The sequence below is a fragment of the Rhinopithecus roxellana genome, chromosome 13 (genome assembly GCF_007565055.1).
Source record: "Rhinopithecus roxellana isolate Shanxi Qingling chromosome 13, ASM756505v1, whole genome shotgun sequence".
In the NCBI taxonomy this organism is placed as follows: domain Eukaryota; kingdom Metazoa; phylum Chordata; class Mammalia; order Primates; family Cercopithecidae; genus Rhinopithecus; species Rhinopithecus roxellana.
In genome coordinates this window covers 47,975,005-47,991,932 of record NC_044561.1, presented here as the reverse complement: position 1 = coordinate 47,991,932, position 16,928 = coordinate 47,975,005, and the positions used below count along the sequence as shown (strand labels likewise).

The following is a 16,928-nucleotide window of genomic DNA, read 5'->3' as shown; positions in this document are numbered from 1 at the left end:
TAGTTTGTGAGACTTCAGGGAAAAGATTTATTGCCAGTGTCAATGAAATGTGATGAATATTTAGATGAATATTTGCCTTTTTACTTTCATTTAGATGAATATTTGCCTTTTTACTTTCAGAGTCATTTGAAAGCTTCTGAACATGCTGCTGATATCCAGATGGTGAATTTTGACTATCATCAAATGGTTAAGGGAGGAAAGGCAGAAAAATTACACAGTGTCCTTAAACCTCAAGTCCAGAAGTTTCTAGATTATGGATTTTTTTATTTCAATGGAAGTGAAGTTCAAAGGTTTGACTCCCCTGTTTCTCCCTGTTTCTCTGTTCTTTGAATTGGAACATTGCTATAATTAAAAATTATTCTTAACGTTGAACTCTTACATTTTCTTTTTAAAATTCAAGTTTTTAATCAAATAAAATTTCTTTTAAATTTTTTGTTTTATTTTTATTATTTCGAAATAGGACCTCACTTTGTTGCCAGGCTGGTGTGCAGTGGTGCAGTCTCATCTCCCTGCAGCCTCTGCTTTCTGGTTTCAGGAGATCCTCTCACCTCAGCCTCCTGAGTAGCGGGGACTACAGTTGTGTGCCACCAAGCCTGGCTTTTTTTTTTTTTTTTTTTTTTTTTGGTAGAGACGGGGGTCTCCCTGTATTGCCCAGGCTGGGCTCAAACTCCTGGGCTCAAGCGATCCACCTGCCTCAGCCTCCCAAAGTGCTAGGATTACAGGCATGAGCCATCTCACCCATCCTATACTTGATTTTAAACTTGTTTTTCTTTCTTTAGAATTCATCAAATAATAATAAGAGGTTACATTAGTGAGCGCATTTTATGGAGCAGGCAGTGTACTTAAGTCTTACCATGTATCAATAACAATTATAGGGATAGGCTCTATTGTTAGGTCCTTTCCCATCTGCTGCAAGTCTCATAATTAACAAGTGTTAGAACTGGGATTTGTCTGGCTTCATACTTCATGTTATTATATATGAAACTTTTGCTTCTCTTTTAAAACTTATGTTTTAATATTTCTTGATGCCAGTAAAGACTGTTAAATGCAAATAGAAGTGAAAGACATTGTTTACTGTCTGCTTTAGTATAACTTAAATTTCAGTTTTTGTATGTGAAATAGAGGAGAAAAGTAAATGTTAAAAGAGTTCAGAATATAGGTTAAGGGAAACTTGAGTGCAGAAAGCTCAAATTTTTATTTTTCAATTTGTATTTTATTTAGCATCAATGCTGTATTCACAGTAATTAGAGATAACAGATCTTAGGTTTAAAAAAAAAATTTGTTCCATAAATATTTTTCTTTTAAGTCCAAAGAACTGTAAGAGCATAAACCTGAATGTGTATTTAGTTTCTAATTGTTGGCCTAATTAAAAGTAAGTGTGTGATAGATAATGTAATGAAGAATATGTGACAAAATGTTAACAGTTGTCAAATTTAAATGGTGGGTATATGCATGTTCACAGTATAATTTTTTTTCTATATTTGAATACTGTAATAGTAAAAAGTTGGAAGGGAAGGTGGGTGCTACATTTTAATTACCTCAATTATTTGCTGTTTGTTTTAGCTTTATTTTTGTTCCAAACTAGATATTTAACTTTATTGGTTACAGATGCCAGAGTGGTACAGTTCGAACAAACTGCTTGGATTGTCTTGATAGAACAAATAGTGTGCAGGCATTTCTTGGCTTAGAGGTAAAAAAATGAATTAAAATGTATGTGCCTTGTATCATCTGCCTCTTTAAGTGCTTTTGTAATACTTAGGTTTCTTATTACTTTTCAGAAAATATATATAATGTTATGCTTCATTTTGTACTTCTAGTCTCTGTCTCTTTTTTGGCCAAACTTTGTTTTGATTTAAATATTTCCTTTACCTGATCTTCATATTCTCTTTAGGTAGCTGTCTATCTACTTCTGTTGTTCCTTATTCTCCCTTTTAAAATCTGCTGTTTATAGTATTTCAACAATTTTTTCCCTGTCTTTTTGGAGGAAATATATACGTGTGTGTGTGGGTGTGGGTGTATGTGTGTATTTGGCCTTTTATTCTCTGTGTTATCTTTTAACAATCTATTTTAGGATAAGAAGGGTCTATTTTCACATGTACAATTATGTAGGACTGTATTTTTGACAATTTGTAACCCAATCCAGTTCGTTTGGTGTTTTCAAATTAGTAGTTATAAAAAACAGGACCAGATGAAAATGCCAGTTAGTGAGAATGAAAATGAATGTGATTCAACTTCTGTGATAAGGTTGCTGTTTGCAACTTTTTTTTTTTTTCTTTACTACTTATCCATCAGATTCAGCCTAATATAAACACAGTCTCAACTATTTGACAAACTGTTTAGCAATGCTGAACTTTCTAAGTCTTCCCTATTCTGCAAGTTAGGGTTATAAGGCTGTGGCTAAACTTCATTTAGTTCCATCAGAACTTAACATAGTTCTCAAATGCTATAAAAAAAAAACAGCAATAGGAAGTTACATGTTCTTATTTCCTCTAGTTAATGATCTTAAATTTGACCTGAATATTGGTTAATTAGTTACTTTGCAGCTGAGGTTCTTTATCTCAAAAATGAAAGTACAGTGTATAAAATTCTCTATTATAGAATATATTTTTCATGTAACTAAAGAAATTTTACTGTTTGGATTTTTTCAAATGTTTTTGAGGTTTATTTGTAATTTATTTAGAAAATTTGACAGAAACAAGAAAATGAAAGCAAGCATGTTGGTCATTTAGATAAGAGTTTATCTTATCTTGGCTTGGATTTGTTTCAAGTTCTGGTTTTAAGTGGTTGAATAAATGTACATGGATTCTGATAATAAGCTTATTGAAAGACTTGGATCTCTTCATCAAAATTATAACAGATGTTAGTTTTCAGGATCTGACTTAGCTGATTCTCCACTGTTGATAGCTAGGAATTAGAAAACTCCCTAGGACAGCAAACGGTCGACAGTTTACAAAGTTTGCCACTAAGATAGACAAAGCCCAACTAGTAGAGAAGTAAGATCAGTTTTGCCCAGTTCCTTGAAGAGAGAAAGATTTAAATGATAAAGGAGGCCCTGGAGCTTATTTTGTTTTATTCTCCATGCTAGCAAAGAACAGCTCTGGTGTAAGTCTCTAGGTAATTAAATGAACCCAGTTTAAGGTTTTAAAAAAATATTATTTTAGCTTTTGGTTCTCTATAATTATGGATAATCACCATACTTACATGATAAAATAAAACATAAATTGGAAAGAGTTAAGTGAAAATGCAAGGCATAGAATATGACTAGATTCCAGATAAACAGATTGGATAAAGATTGAACATTGACTCTAGGCTAGAATTCATACATACAAAGATCAGTAACTTTTTGGAACACTTATTGTTATATGTGATAGGGACTTGTGGAAGCTGAGAGGTCCTTGAATTTCTTGCATGCTATTCCCCCCAGTTCTTCCTTATATATATTACCAATGAAGATTTTATGCATAAAAAGCTGTCATGACTTTATTCAGAGGTTTTACTTATTTTCTTTATTTTGTGACAATTTAAGAGCAACTCCTTTTTTTCCATATTTTTTTTACCTACCTTAATTACTTAAACTTATAAAGCCAAATCCAAAAAATTAAAGAGACCTAGTTATTTAGGTAAACTAAGTAAACATTTTTCTCAGTTCTAATGCAGACTGTTGATGGATGAATTCTTTTAGGTGGGCAAGGTGAACAACTCTGATTTATAGGGATACTTTAATAAGATAAATTTTGTCATTTAACCAGAAAGAAGTCCTTATCAATACTTGTAGTTTTCATTGATATAGTATTTGTTTTAAAAATTGAAATGATGGGAAATAACTCAGCCTAGTAAACTGTTATGTTTTCAGAATCTAGTCCCAAATAGTGCTATAACGATAAATTTTTGGTTTGATTCTGGTAGTTCTTAAAAGCCATATTACAATTAATATATTAATGTACTTATAAAAATTTCTCTTTTGCTGTTTTAGATGCTAGCTAAACAGTTGGAAGCTCTTGGTTTAGCTGAAAAGCCTCAGTTGGTGACTCGCTTTCAAGAAGTTTTTCGGTCAATGTGGTCCGTGAATGGTGATTCAATCAGTAAGATATATGCAGGAACTGGAGCTCTTGAAGGGAAAGCGAAGGTAGATCTAGATCTATCTTAACATTACAGAATATCCTCTTTTTCCTCTCTTCATAAAGCTTTTAAATGGCCTTTTAAAATTAATAGATGGTTTACATTAATAGATGTGTCTTAGAATTCTGTTGAATGTGCTTTTATGCCTTCTTTGATACTTCCTTTCACAGTGGATACTAGTGAATAAATGGAAGATAGATATTTCCCTAAGTTTGGGAAGTATGTATATATGACGTATCTAGTCATTTAGTGACAATCCACTAAGATGATATATATTGCTCTTTTTTTTCATGATTTTCCCTTGTATATCTGTTTCACTTTTTGTATTGTTTGATTACAAATATGATTTTTAAAACCATAGACCTCTTAATAAAGGGTTCTCTCTTATTTGGCTTTGTGTTCCCTTCACTTGACACAGTGCGTACGGTTAATAGATGTGTGATGTATGCCACTGGGACAAATAAGTCAATCAGCGGCTTATGCAGTGCTTACTATGAACCCAACATCAGGGCATAATTGATCTTTACTTATCTTACCTTGGGAAGGTGGCTATCAAGATGTGCCAACGACATGTGAAATATGGGCCAGGTGTGGTGGCTCACGCCTATAATCCCAGCACTTTGGGAGGCTGAGGCAGGTGGATCACTTGAGGCCAGGAGTTCTAGACTAGCCTGGCCAACATAGCGAAACCCCATCTCTACTGAAAATACAAAATACTAGCTGGGCGTGGTGGTGCACACCTGAAATCCCAGCTCCTCAGGAGTTTTGAGGCATGAGAATTCTAGGAGGTGGAGGTTTCAGTGAGCCAAGATCACTTCACTGCACTCCATCCAGCCTGTGTGACAGAGTGAGACTCTGTTCCGAAAAAAAAAGAATGGACTTAATTATAATTGTCTGTTTCACCATTACTTTTTATTTCCTGACAGTATCTACACACTACTTTCTTCTCAAGTATTTGGCCTTTATTGAGGGAGTTTAGAACAATACTTGAGATAATTTTCATTATTTTATATTCTTAAATATTGTTTAACTTTTTAAGGATCCTGGCCTCACTTGAATTTATCAACTTTCTAATTCTCCACAATTCCTCAAATTATTTCCAGAATAGAAATGAGAACATTTATCACTTTTATAGTTCTCGTTCAGCTTCTTCCATATAGCAGCTGAAATTCTTTAAAGACCATTCATGATCTCCAAGTCTTCTTTTAATTTCCAAGTCTTCCTCTTCTGTGTCTCATAATACGCCATGCCTCTGCCCAGAGATATTGACCTTACCTGCAAAGTTTCTTTTGTTCAACTCATAGAAATAATTTGTATTGACTTTTACAAATATTTACTTCTTAAGTGGTCCCTATTTTTGTAAACATGAAATTGTTAAACTTTGATTTATTCCTTTTAAATAAAGAACATAATTCTTGCTATTAAAAGCTGATTCTCAAACTATTGCTTAAAATATTCTTTTATATTCTTCTACCTTTTTATTTCTGCAGTGACTACAATGTATGTACTACAATGTATGTACAGAGGTTACATATATTTTCAGTGATCTTTTATCTTTAACATATACAGATATAAAATTTTATACATTAAATATGCTAGTCTGAATTGAACTAAAATCTAACATCTGAACTGCTCTTTCTTTTCCTTTCTCTGGGTTCCTTTTGATTAATTGCCTGGTAATGTGAATGGTGAGTCTCTTTTCAAATAATGTCATTTGTATATGTTATTATATAGAAGGAAATAACAATTAATGCCAAACATTAATTGCTTATTAAATATAGTAGCATTCATTTAACGGCATTGAAGAAAACTGGTTCTTCATTTAGTGGCATTTAAGAAACTTGGCTCTTTATTCTAAAAAGAAGCCTAGAGTTACTGTTATTTCTTTAAAGAGTAAAAATTACATATTGCAAACTAAAGTTATTTCCTAAAAGTCGCAAGTTTTTTGTTTTGACAGTCATCAAAATCTGTAAGATCAAAATAAATCCTTATGGTAACTGATATGCCTAAGTAAAATATATATTCATTAAAAGTTATAATCAACTCTCACTATAGGAATAAGTTTCTTATTTTATGATGTATTTTTGCATAGGCAATAAAATGACTCAAAATATACAAACTGTAGTTTACATGTAATATTCTTTTGTGAACTGTACTTGTAAATTTCTTTTGAGACTAGACCTTCATTCTTAGGTTTAGTTTTAATTTTAACTAATGTAAGCTATTTGGGAGCAATTTCCATTTTCTTTTTCTACTACCAAAGCAATTTGAAGTTTTTCTAGGGGCAGTTAAGCTCAGTGTATCTTCTTTTATCTCCCATTTCTCCTTACCCAAGTTTTATCCCCAAGTTTACAAATTACCTTGTAAGAAGGAATTGTCTTGTTTTAAATAAGTTCACTTCAGTTTATTTCCTTTGTAATAAACAATTTTAAACATTTATTGCTCTAGATGTCATTACTGGATGAGGTTGTAGCACTGGGCTTTTTCATTTCTTTGTGCAGAGCTTTAATCCAAAAGAAGAAAGGAAACAGTGACATGTTGGAGGCATTTTAATTGTCATGACTATATATTCAAAATAGAACGATTAGCTCCTTTTTCATATTCAAATCATATAAAACTGATTTAAAATTTCAAAATACCTACTGAGTAAAATCAGTAATATTAAAAATGAAAATCTGCACTCCTTTCTTTCTCAACAGGCTGGAAAGTTAAAAGATGGTGCTCGGTCTGTTACCCGGACAATTCAGAATAACTTCTTTGACAGCTCCAAGCAAGAGGCCATTGATGTTTTGCTGTTGGGAAATACTCTGAATAGTGATTTAGCTGACAAAGCTCGAGCACTTTTAACTACTGGAAGTTTACGTGGTATGTACACTTTATATTTTATTTGTTATTTACATTCCTAAAAGTCCAAGAGGTAAATGTAAACTTATTTACACAAACAATTTTTAGTTGGTTAAAATAGTTTTCGAAGGGATTTCTATAAAGGTAATTTTTAAAAATTACATTCTCCAAAGGAAGTTTGTCTGTTTTAAAATGTTTATATAATCAGTGGTATTACTAAGCTGTAAACTGAGGCCCATGCATGGTTTCTTCTATAGATTATGACTGAGAGGGTAAATAATTAAGCATTGTTAACTTTGTACAAGGCAATATTTCATAGAATATTCACCTGGTACTTTTAATAGAGCATTTAATAACCTAATTTTGCAGAAAAATGCTTTACTGGAAAAACTAATGCCTATATTGGTTATTTTTTAAATCACTACCCCAAAAGTTTCTGTAACTTGGTCTTAACTTTTAATTCCTATTGTTCGAATAAGCATTAAATCATATTAATAATTTAAAGTAGTGCTAATTATTGGGCACTAACTGCTATTACCAATTTTAATATTTGAAATAAATATATGGCCTTCAGAATTGGTTTTCACCTTTCATTGTGTCTTTTATTAAAAAAAAGCTTCTCCTATCAGTGAGCACATAAAAGTAGCATGATGGGAAAACTTAGCATTCATTGTAGAACTTAATAGATTAGACTTGCTTTTTCTTTCTCTAAAATGTATTGAGGTATAATTGACAAAATAATTTTTTTCCATTTTAACTTTTTAGCACTCTGAAAAACAAATTTTTTTTCTGTTAGCCCTAAACCAAACTTGTTAATGTTTCCTGTTCAAGTGGGAGAAAATTGTTTCTGCATCAAGTAATGTATTCTTGGGTAATTACTTGGTCAAATAGGTTATGGATTCTTTCAGAATTCTGCATGGTGCCTAAAGGTAGTTAATTACAGACAGCCCCACAGGGACCTATAAGTGGGCTGGGGAACTTAGACCTACTAAAACTCCAAAAAGTATCTGATCTTAGCTACTACTTTCAACTTCAGGCTTTCTTCCTGGCTTCTAAAAGTAGAGACTTGACTGATTTGTGTTTTGTCACCTCTTTCCACCTGTGCCTGCATTGATGTGGAGGCATTAATAAGCAACAATTGAAAGTAAGTGGTTGAAGGAAAGAAGAGGAGAAGCAAGGGACTTATGTAATCCCAAAACTTCAGCATTAGTGTTTTTAGTTGCCTGCACATTTTACTATAAGTAAAATAATACCTTTAAAAAAAGTACAGTCAGTTCTGCTGTAATGCTTGTTCTGAGAATGGGAATTTGTTCCACTGTGATATATTAGGCAACTGTTTGAGCATAAGGCTAATTTTGCATGAGCTTATGAGTGATTTTGCTGGCAAGCAACACTAGGTAAATGCAGAAAAGTGCACCCAGCAGAACTAAGATGGCTAGAAATATATATAACATATAAAACACACATACACATATGCACATACACCTCAAACATCTTCCCCTGCCTCAGTTCACTACGTGTGTTATGAGCCATACCTATTCACATCTGTTATTTCAACGTTTCATCTAATTTCAGATATCCCTTTTACCATTATTCACATTACAAGCTGGACCCTGTCTAATGCCCATTTCTACAAGCCAACTTCATTCAAGATGAAGTGCCTTATTAATGGTTATATTCATGTATTTCATAACCATTTACCGTGTAATGTCTTGCTACTATTTTTATGAGGTTCCTGTCTTTTTTCGTGTGTCACTGTTGAAGTTTTTGAATGTGGTACCCCTTACCCATTCTTCCCATGAGCCCCGTGGTTGTGGGAATTTGCAAAATTTGCATAGCATGGTGATGTTTTTAGAATGTGTTTTTCTTGTTATAGCTGAAGTGATTGTACTTATCAACTGCTAAGTCCCAGAAAGAATACTAAAAGTTGTATATTAGGACAGTATCTTCCATATCTTCAACATCCTCCATCTTCTTAGGTTTTCGTATTTATATTCATAATATTCTCATACATGTACACATGCATGTATAACATAGACACAGGAGCAGCCAGAAGAGCAGGCCTAGGGGCTTCTGATGGTGAAATGGTGGACATCACTGAGTCACTGTAGAATTTTTCTTAGGTGCAGAAGGTTTGTATCCATCATTGTCGTTTATTTGTAACCTTTGGTGTTCTATAGCTATCAGAAAAAATAAAGTCATCAAATTGACTTAAAATAAAAAAGTGCAGTCTTCTCAAAATGTTTTGTCACTGTACTCTACATTTTAATTGTAACTTGTTTTTACTAATGATTCTTTGTTTTCTTCTTGATGCATCCATAGTTTCTGAACAGACATTACAGTCAGGTACAGTATAGAAAATCAATCTATAAATAAAAGCAATTTTTTCTTATTTTTTTCTGAAGTTGATATTGTAAACAAATAAAGCCATATAATTGGAAGCTTTCTCATTTTGCCATCAGATTCTAACAGGATAAATTGATATCTTGTTTTAATCTGAGAAAAGAATTTCAAGCTTGAGAAAATTTAAGTACTTCATTTTGAAGAAAATGTGCAGTGCTCTTTGTCTTCCTGTAGCAATTGCTTAATTCCAGTTGAAGATAATTCAGCTTGTTTTAATTTCACTTTACATTTCATTGAACAAACATTATTAGTGTTATGCCTTACTCTTAACAGGCTGATGGAAAAAAATCCAGAAGTAACTACGTTGAATTAATTTCTGAGTGCCATCTGTGATATTTATGACTACTCAACAGAGTTTCTCACACAGAATATTTAAGAAGGCATTGTTGCATTTCCTTATTGTGAATGAAGTAGTTTTGAGACTATAGACATGCACTAAAATATGATCTGAAATCTCTTAATTTTAAAAAGTGCCGAGATTTCTAACAAAGAATAGTTAAGTGTGTAAGACCTAAAGATTATTTTTTATTTTTCTTGCCTATTTATTCCTAGGAATCTCATGTCTTCATTCTCTGGGCAAGGTTTATGATCTTGTCTTTAAACATGAATCTGTGGCAAAAGGAATGAAAGCTTAACTCTTGCCAGAAATTTAGTTGAAAAGGATTTGCTATCCTTTAAGAATTGTTTGGCTTAGTTATTGTTCTGAATGTTTTGAGAAGCTGTTGATTATTTTCTTGAGAAGGATAGAGGAAGGGAGCACCTGGATATATTTTTAACTTATATAATGAACACCATTTTCTGAAATGGTATGGTATTTAGGGATGGACATCTGTTGTTTGAGCATAGACCTGTTTCTTCCTTAAAATTTTTTATTTTATTTTTTTGACTCAGTGTTTCTTTAAGCACATTAAGGTGCCACCAGTTAAGAGTAAACTAGGACTATTTTTTACCTTTTTATTTCATTTAAAAACTGACTGACTTTATTAGTTCATACAGTGTGGCAGCACATTTTTGTTCACACAGTTCATTGTCTTGCTGAATATTTTAAGCCATGTAATTATTATAGAAGCTGTGTGTTGATATAGAATAGATTGTAGAAGCTATGTTTGCATTGGTAACAACAAGTAGTGACTTCAATTTTAAAAAGCAATGATAAACCGTAATCGTAGAGAATTATTTTTATCTAGGTACAGTCAGCTTTGAATTAACCATACTAATAGTCCAGACAAGTAATCTGCTTTCATTACCACCCAGACACCTCTATACAAGCTATCAAAGCAAACAGCTAGATGGTGAGCAATCTGCATATCTGCCCCTGGAAACAATGGTGATATACTTATCTAAATCAGCAGTTCCACAGGTCAAAATTATCTTTACCAAATACTAAGATGTTACTTGCATTTTTCACTCTCATTTCCTCATAAGACTGCTATATCTTGGTATCATAATATCATAATAAAATGAGATCATGTGGTAAAAGGTGAAAATAGTTTTGATGTCCTTTTCCTGTTACCAGTTAGCTACCAATTAAGTACAGATTCTGTTTCTAGGTTGAGGTGCTTTTAACGTTCTATGCTGAGAATTTAACCAAGATAGAATGTGGTTTAGAAAGGGAAAAAAGATGGGTTGTAGACCAAAAAAAAAAAAAAGAGATTGAGGATTCAAAATGTATTGAACATTCATTCATTTAACAATTATTTATTGAGCACTTACTGTGTACCAGGTAGTCTTTTAGTTACTAGGAGTATTGCCATAAAGAAAACAGACTAACGTGTCTGCCCTCATGGATTTTCCATTCTCATGAGGGGAGAAAGTTACAGGATAAATAAATAAAATACATAGTTTATAAATGTGATAAATGTGATAGAGAAAAATAAAGCAGGGAGGGGATAATGGAAAGTTAAGGGCAGAGTGCATAAAGTGGTCAGAGAAGGCCTCATTGGAAAGTAAAAACTTGAAGGATGTACAGGAAGAGTGTTTCAGGCTATGGGCACAGCCAGTGCAAAGGCCCTGTGGTAGAAGCAGACCTCGTATGTTTTTGAAACAGAAGGAAGGCCCGTGCAGAGTGCACCAGGGAGAGTGGAAGATGAGGGTGGAAAGCAAAATAAATTGTTTAGGGACTTGTGAACCATTGTTTAAGCACTTTGGCTTCCACTCTGAGTGAGATGGGAAGCATTTAGTAGTGATTTCATTTTCAGAAATATCATCTTGCATTTTTGTCAAGGAGCCATTATTCATCAAGCTGCCTGTCAGTAGCTACAATCTTAAATGTAAATATTCTTAAATGGTTTTGTTTGGAGAAAAATAAAATTTATATTTTTACCAGACTGTTAATGAAAGATGTAGAAAGTTAATTGCTATCTTCCTAAAAATATATGATTCTTAGGATTTGTACATTAATGTACCATTTTATTGAAACAGAACTATTTGTTCTGCATGTTGTTGCAATAATTCTTTATGTGTAGTTTTTTTTTTTTTTTTTACTTCGCTATTGTATTTAATGTTGACTTTTTTTTTTTTTAAGATGTGTTGGTTAATTGCCTCATAACAGGCTTTGCATTGAAGGCTGATCTTTTTTTGTGCCTGTGCATGTATCTTTTGCTTGTTTGTGCTTGTGATAATAATTGTGCTTTTCGGTAGACATCATATCTCAGTTATGAAAATCAATTTTTACATATGGTTTGATACAGCTAAAATTCTGTTGTATCTTGTCTTGATTAGCATCTTCTAAAGTACTAAAGAGCATGTGTGAGAATTTCTACAAATATTCAAAGCCCAAGAAAATTCGAGTATGTGTCGGAACCTGGAATGTGAATGGTGGGAAGCAGTTTCGCAGCATAGCTTTTAAGAATCAGACACTCACTGACTGGCTTCTTGATGCACCCAAGTTAGCTGGCATCCAGGAGTTTCAAGGTTGGCTTTTTATAATATAGATTTAGTTAATAAATCCTGACTGTGATGTATTGATCTAGAAAACAAATATAGCACTTCAGAGTATGCATTAATTTATGAAAGAAACTTGGAGCTATATATTTGAAGACCAACGTCTTTAAAGATTACATCTATTAAAATCTTACCTTTTTAAAATTTCTAGACCTTTGTTTTCTACTTCATAAAAACATATAATGGTAAAGCAAAAAATCTTTTTCTTTTCATAGTTTATTCTCAGGAAGTAGGAATTCACACATAGATTTCTTTGAAGGCAACCACACATGTAAGAAAATCTAGTTTTGTTTTTATTTTAAATGGACATAATCTTAGATTATGTCCATTTAACATTGATCATTTATTAATTTTAACCAAAATTACATAATTAAAATATAATTGATCATTTGAGTTTTATTTTTCAAACCTGCTATGTCCCATTTTTCAATTCTTAATCCTCTATTTAATTACTAAGACAAGAAATGTCAGAGTGGATCTTGAGCAACCTTATAAAACTAGTGATATTTATTGGTACTTTATGTGATGACTTAAGAATACTGGTTTATCCTTGAAAAACTTTGTTGGCATTCAGTTTGGGTTCTCTGCACCAAACTGTCAATAGCCAGAACCAAACATTGAGCAGAGGATACTTTTATTAAGATTTTGGGCCGGGCACAGTGGCTCACGCCTGTAATCCCAGCACTTTGGGAGGCCGAGGTGAGTGGATCACCTGAGGACAGGAGTTTGAGACCAGCCTGGCCAACATGGTGAAACCCCATCTCTACTAAAAATAAAAAAATTAGCCGGGCGTGGTGGTGTGCGCCTGTAATCCCAGCTACTCGGGAGGCTGAGGCAGGAGAATCATTTGAATTCAGGAGGTAGAGGTTGTGGTGAGCTGAGATCCCTCCACTGCATTCCAGCTTGGGTGACAAGAGTGAAACTCGTTCTCAAAAAAACAAAAGAGAAAGAGCATTTTAATAAAAAGTTTGGGGAAAGTCCCAGGGTTTAAGATGAAACTGATGAAAAATAACTAGAAAAGAAAAATTTTATCTCACACCATTTCCTATACACATCACCCTCACATATAAAACTTGGTAATTATATGCTATTTTAAAAAGGAATTAAAGTTAATTTTTAAAAAGAAGAAAATTAAGTTCATGATTCTAATCAAAATCTTTTTTTTTTCTTTCTTTCTTTTTTTTTTGAGATTGAGTTTAGCTCTTGTTGCCCAGGCTAGAGTGCAGTGGTGGGATCTCGGCTCACTGCAACCTCTACCTCCTGAGTTCAAATGATTCTCCTGCCTTAACCTCCTGAGTAGCTGGGATTACAGGCATCTGCTACCACGCCTGGCTAATTTTTTGTATTTTTAGTAGAGATGGGGTTTTGCCATGTTGGCCAGGCTGGTCTCAAACTCCAGACCTCAGGTGATCCACCCCCCTTGGCTTCCCAAAGTGTTGTGATTACAGGCGTGAGGCACTGTACCCGGCCTACAATGCCCTTTCTTACTTAACCGAACTTGAAATTGTAATAGTAATAATAATAAAATAACAGCTAACAGTATAATTCTGTGTACTTTACATGTGTTCATTTAATCCTCAGAGCTGACCTATTATTTCATAGACACCATTTTTCCAATTTTACAGATGAAGAAACTGAGACATAGAAAGGGAAGGAACCTGCCCATGTTCATGCAGTAGTGGCAAAGCCAGGATTTGAACTAAGGCAGTTTGGCTTTAGAGTCTGTATGCCAGGCTGCATTTTATGTGTGAACTTGGGCAAATAAAAGACAAAAATAATCTTTCTTATGTTTGTGTGGCAGATTAAATGAGATGATGTATGCATGAGCCTTGCACATAATAGCAGTCAATAATTCTTTTTAAATTTCAGTATCAGTTCAGACTATAGGCTCTTCTTTTTCTTTTTTTTTTTCTCTTTGAGACAGGGTCTTTTTTCTGTTGCCCAGGCTGGGGTGCAGTATCTATATCATAGGTCACTATAACCTCAAATTCCTGGGCTCAAGAGATCCTCACTCCTCAGCCTTCTGAGTAGCTAGGACTACAGGCATGCCACCATGCTAAGCTAATTTTTTTATTTTTATTTTTTTGTAGTGATGGGGTCTCACTATGTTGCCCAGGCTGATCTCAAACTCCTGACCTTAAGTGATCCTCTCACCTCAACCTTCCAAAGGATTTGGCATTACAGGCAGGGGCTGTAGCATCTGGCCATATAGGCTCTTTCTAGCTATTTGTCCTCATTTCTAGAAACTTGGGGCACCCGAAGTCTCGCTGGGCAGCTTTCTCAGGCAGCTCTGTACTCCGTTAGTTCTTGTAGTTTCCAGAGTGCCAGTAGCTAGACAGGGTGATGTGTCCTACTTTCTGGATCTCTCCTAGTTTTCCTGGATTTCTTTCACCCAGAAAATAGCAAAAAGATCAAGCTTATGTTTTTCAAATTTGAATGTGAAAAATTCCTCCCAACTGTTACCAGCAATTTGAGGTAGTTTCTCAGTCACTTTATTCTTTGTGCTTTTTCTGAATAATTTCTTTCTCTCTCCAGTTTTATGTGAGATTTTGATTTGAGAAATGATTTGTTTCTGTGCTGTCTCTGGTAAAAACTTTAGCAAGAATTTTTTCAAAGTGAATTCTGAAAGGACTGAAGAATCTTCAAGGATAAGTCTTAAAGAAGCAAACTTAGGACACCCTAATAGAAAGTATATTTTAATAATTTTATTCCACTCAAGAGTTTTTGCCTTTAATGTGAATTTGGTTAAGCTCAAAACACAAAAATCAATTTTTATGAGCTCTGGTGTTATGTTGTATTGGGTGGGGTTGCCATTTGCCTGAGGCTATATTTAAAAGTATTTCTTGGATGCTTAATTTTAGATAAAAGAAGTAAGCCAACTGATATATTTGCAATTGGTTTTGAAGAAATGGTAGAATTGAATGCTGGAAACATTGTGAATGCAAGGTAAGCTAACCACATTAATACACTGAAAAATTTGCCAGTTGAGGGAAACTATGGATGACAGATAATTAAGTAATTGTTACAAGGATAGTTTGAAATAATAAATGGAAAAGTGCTTGTTAAACTGTAAAAGAGCATTTCGCACACTTTTGGGTCTGAGGATTTCTCTGCACACTTAAAAATATTGAGAATGTTAAATAACTTTTGTTAATGTTGTTTATATCTTTCTATTAGAAATTAGAAATGAAAATTTAAAAACATTTAATTCACTTAAAAACAATAATAAACCTATTTCATGCTAACATAAAATAAATTTTTTGAAAAATAACTTTTTCAAAACAAAAAATTTACTGAGAAGGATGGCACTGTCTTGTAGTTTTCCAAATCTCTTTAATGTGTAGTTTAAGACAGCCAGATTCTTAAATCTACTTCTGTGTTAGTCTGCTACAGTATGTTGTTTTGATTGAAGTGTATGAAGAAAAATCACATAACTATGTAGTTTGAAAAGGAAATATTTTAATAATTTTTCTAGATAATTTGTTCTCTGATACTACACCAAAACAGATCATTTCTTCTCTGCTATAGTGTAGATAACAGAGAAGTATTATCTTGGTGTAGTGTAGATAAGACACTACACCAAATGGTAGTGTCTTACAGGTTAGTTGCAAAATGAAATCTGAAACTGTATTGATGAACTTTTTGTGCTCTATTATTCTAAAATTCATCTTTTACCTTTGCATGATTTTGTAACATCATGTATTGGTCACTTGGGTTCCCTAAGTTATGTAATGCTTCCAAATTTTACACATTTCATTATATAATACCAAAGCATTATATTGTTTAATTACCATCACTGGTATTTGCATCAGAAAATAATTGTTGGGAAGCTATAAGGATCATGGTAGCAGATACAAGTTTTCCAGAATACGAATTTTTGCCTGAAAACTGAAGTTTTTCCATTGAAAACAAATGCTCTTAGTTTTCTTGAAGAGACAGACTTAGCTGAAAAAAATGCCAAGTAACCTAAATCTGAATAACCGTTGTCTGTCATTAGTTCTTTTAAGGAAAAATTGTATTCCAAAAAAAAAGTGGCAGTTTGACTCCCAACTTAAAGTATTTTCTTTTTTTGAGTTATAGATCATAAGTCAGTATGCAACTAAAGTGCTTTGTGTTTATTTCCTGTGTATCACACAGTATATTAAAAAGATGCGACCTGGGTTGAGCTTTAATAAAATTAATAATGTCTGTTGCTTCATCAAGGACATTCTTAGGTTAAGTGGCATTTTTTTTTTTTTTTTTCTGCAGGTATATGGCAGTGGGGATTGTAATGACAACTAGTATAGTTTGGTGCCTGGATTCAAGCGAGAGCACCAGCACTTTTACCCATTGTTGCTTTTGCACCATCAGTGCAAATGTCAGTCAACACAGTGAAAGATGTCTTAGTAGTTGTGACCCCATGGGCTTTGGGAACCCTCAAAGATGTCCCCAGATCACACTTTGGGAATTGCTGCTCTGAACCCATATTATAAATACAAATTATATGAGTGAAGCTTAAAGCTTCAGTGTTTTATTTTAACAAAGTATGCTTGCTTTTAAATTTCAGCAATTTCCCATATTTTATGACATTTTAAAAGATTTTTCAGGAGAAAATTATAGGCTGAAATAGTCATCAGTCT

General features: G+C 33.3%; 1 protein-coding gene across 8 annotated transcripts in view; it reads left to right on the top strand.

Moving 5' to 3' along the window:
- The window catches only part of SYNJ1 (synaptojanin 1), a 103,715-nt gene that overhangs the window by 44,459 nt on the left and 42,328 nt on the right, over positions 1 to 16,928 (top strand). For 6 of the 8 annotated variants that reach the window (XM_030914176.1, XM_030914174.1, XM_030914173.1 and 3 more), the window contains 6 exons: positions 121 to 290; positions 1,609 to 1,690; positions 3,974 to 4,126; positions 6,819 to 6,984; positions 12,088 to 12,279; positions 15,171 to 15,255. In XM_030914176.1, coding sequence (XP_030770036.1) covers positions 121 to 290; positions 1,609 to 1,690; positions 3,974 to 4,126; positions 6,819 to 6,984; positions 12,088 to 12,279; positions 15,171 to 15,255 — 848 coding nt within the window. The remainder of the gene's footprint in view (positions 1 to 120; positions 291 to 1,608; positions 1,691 to 3,973; positions 4,127 to 6,818; positions 6,985 to 12,087; positions 12,280 to 15,170; positions 15,256 to 16,928) is intronic. The other 2 variants (XM_030914180.1, XM_030914178.1) reach the window with 1 other exon arrangement.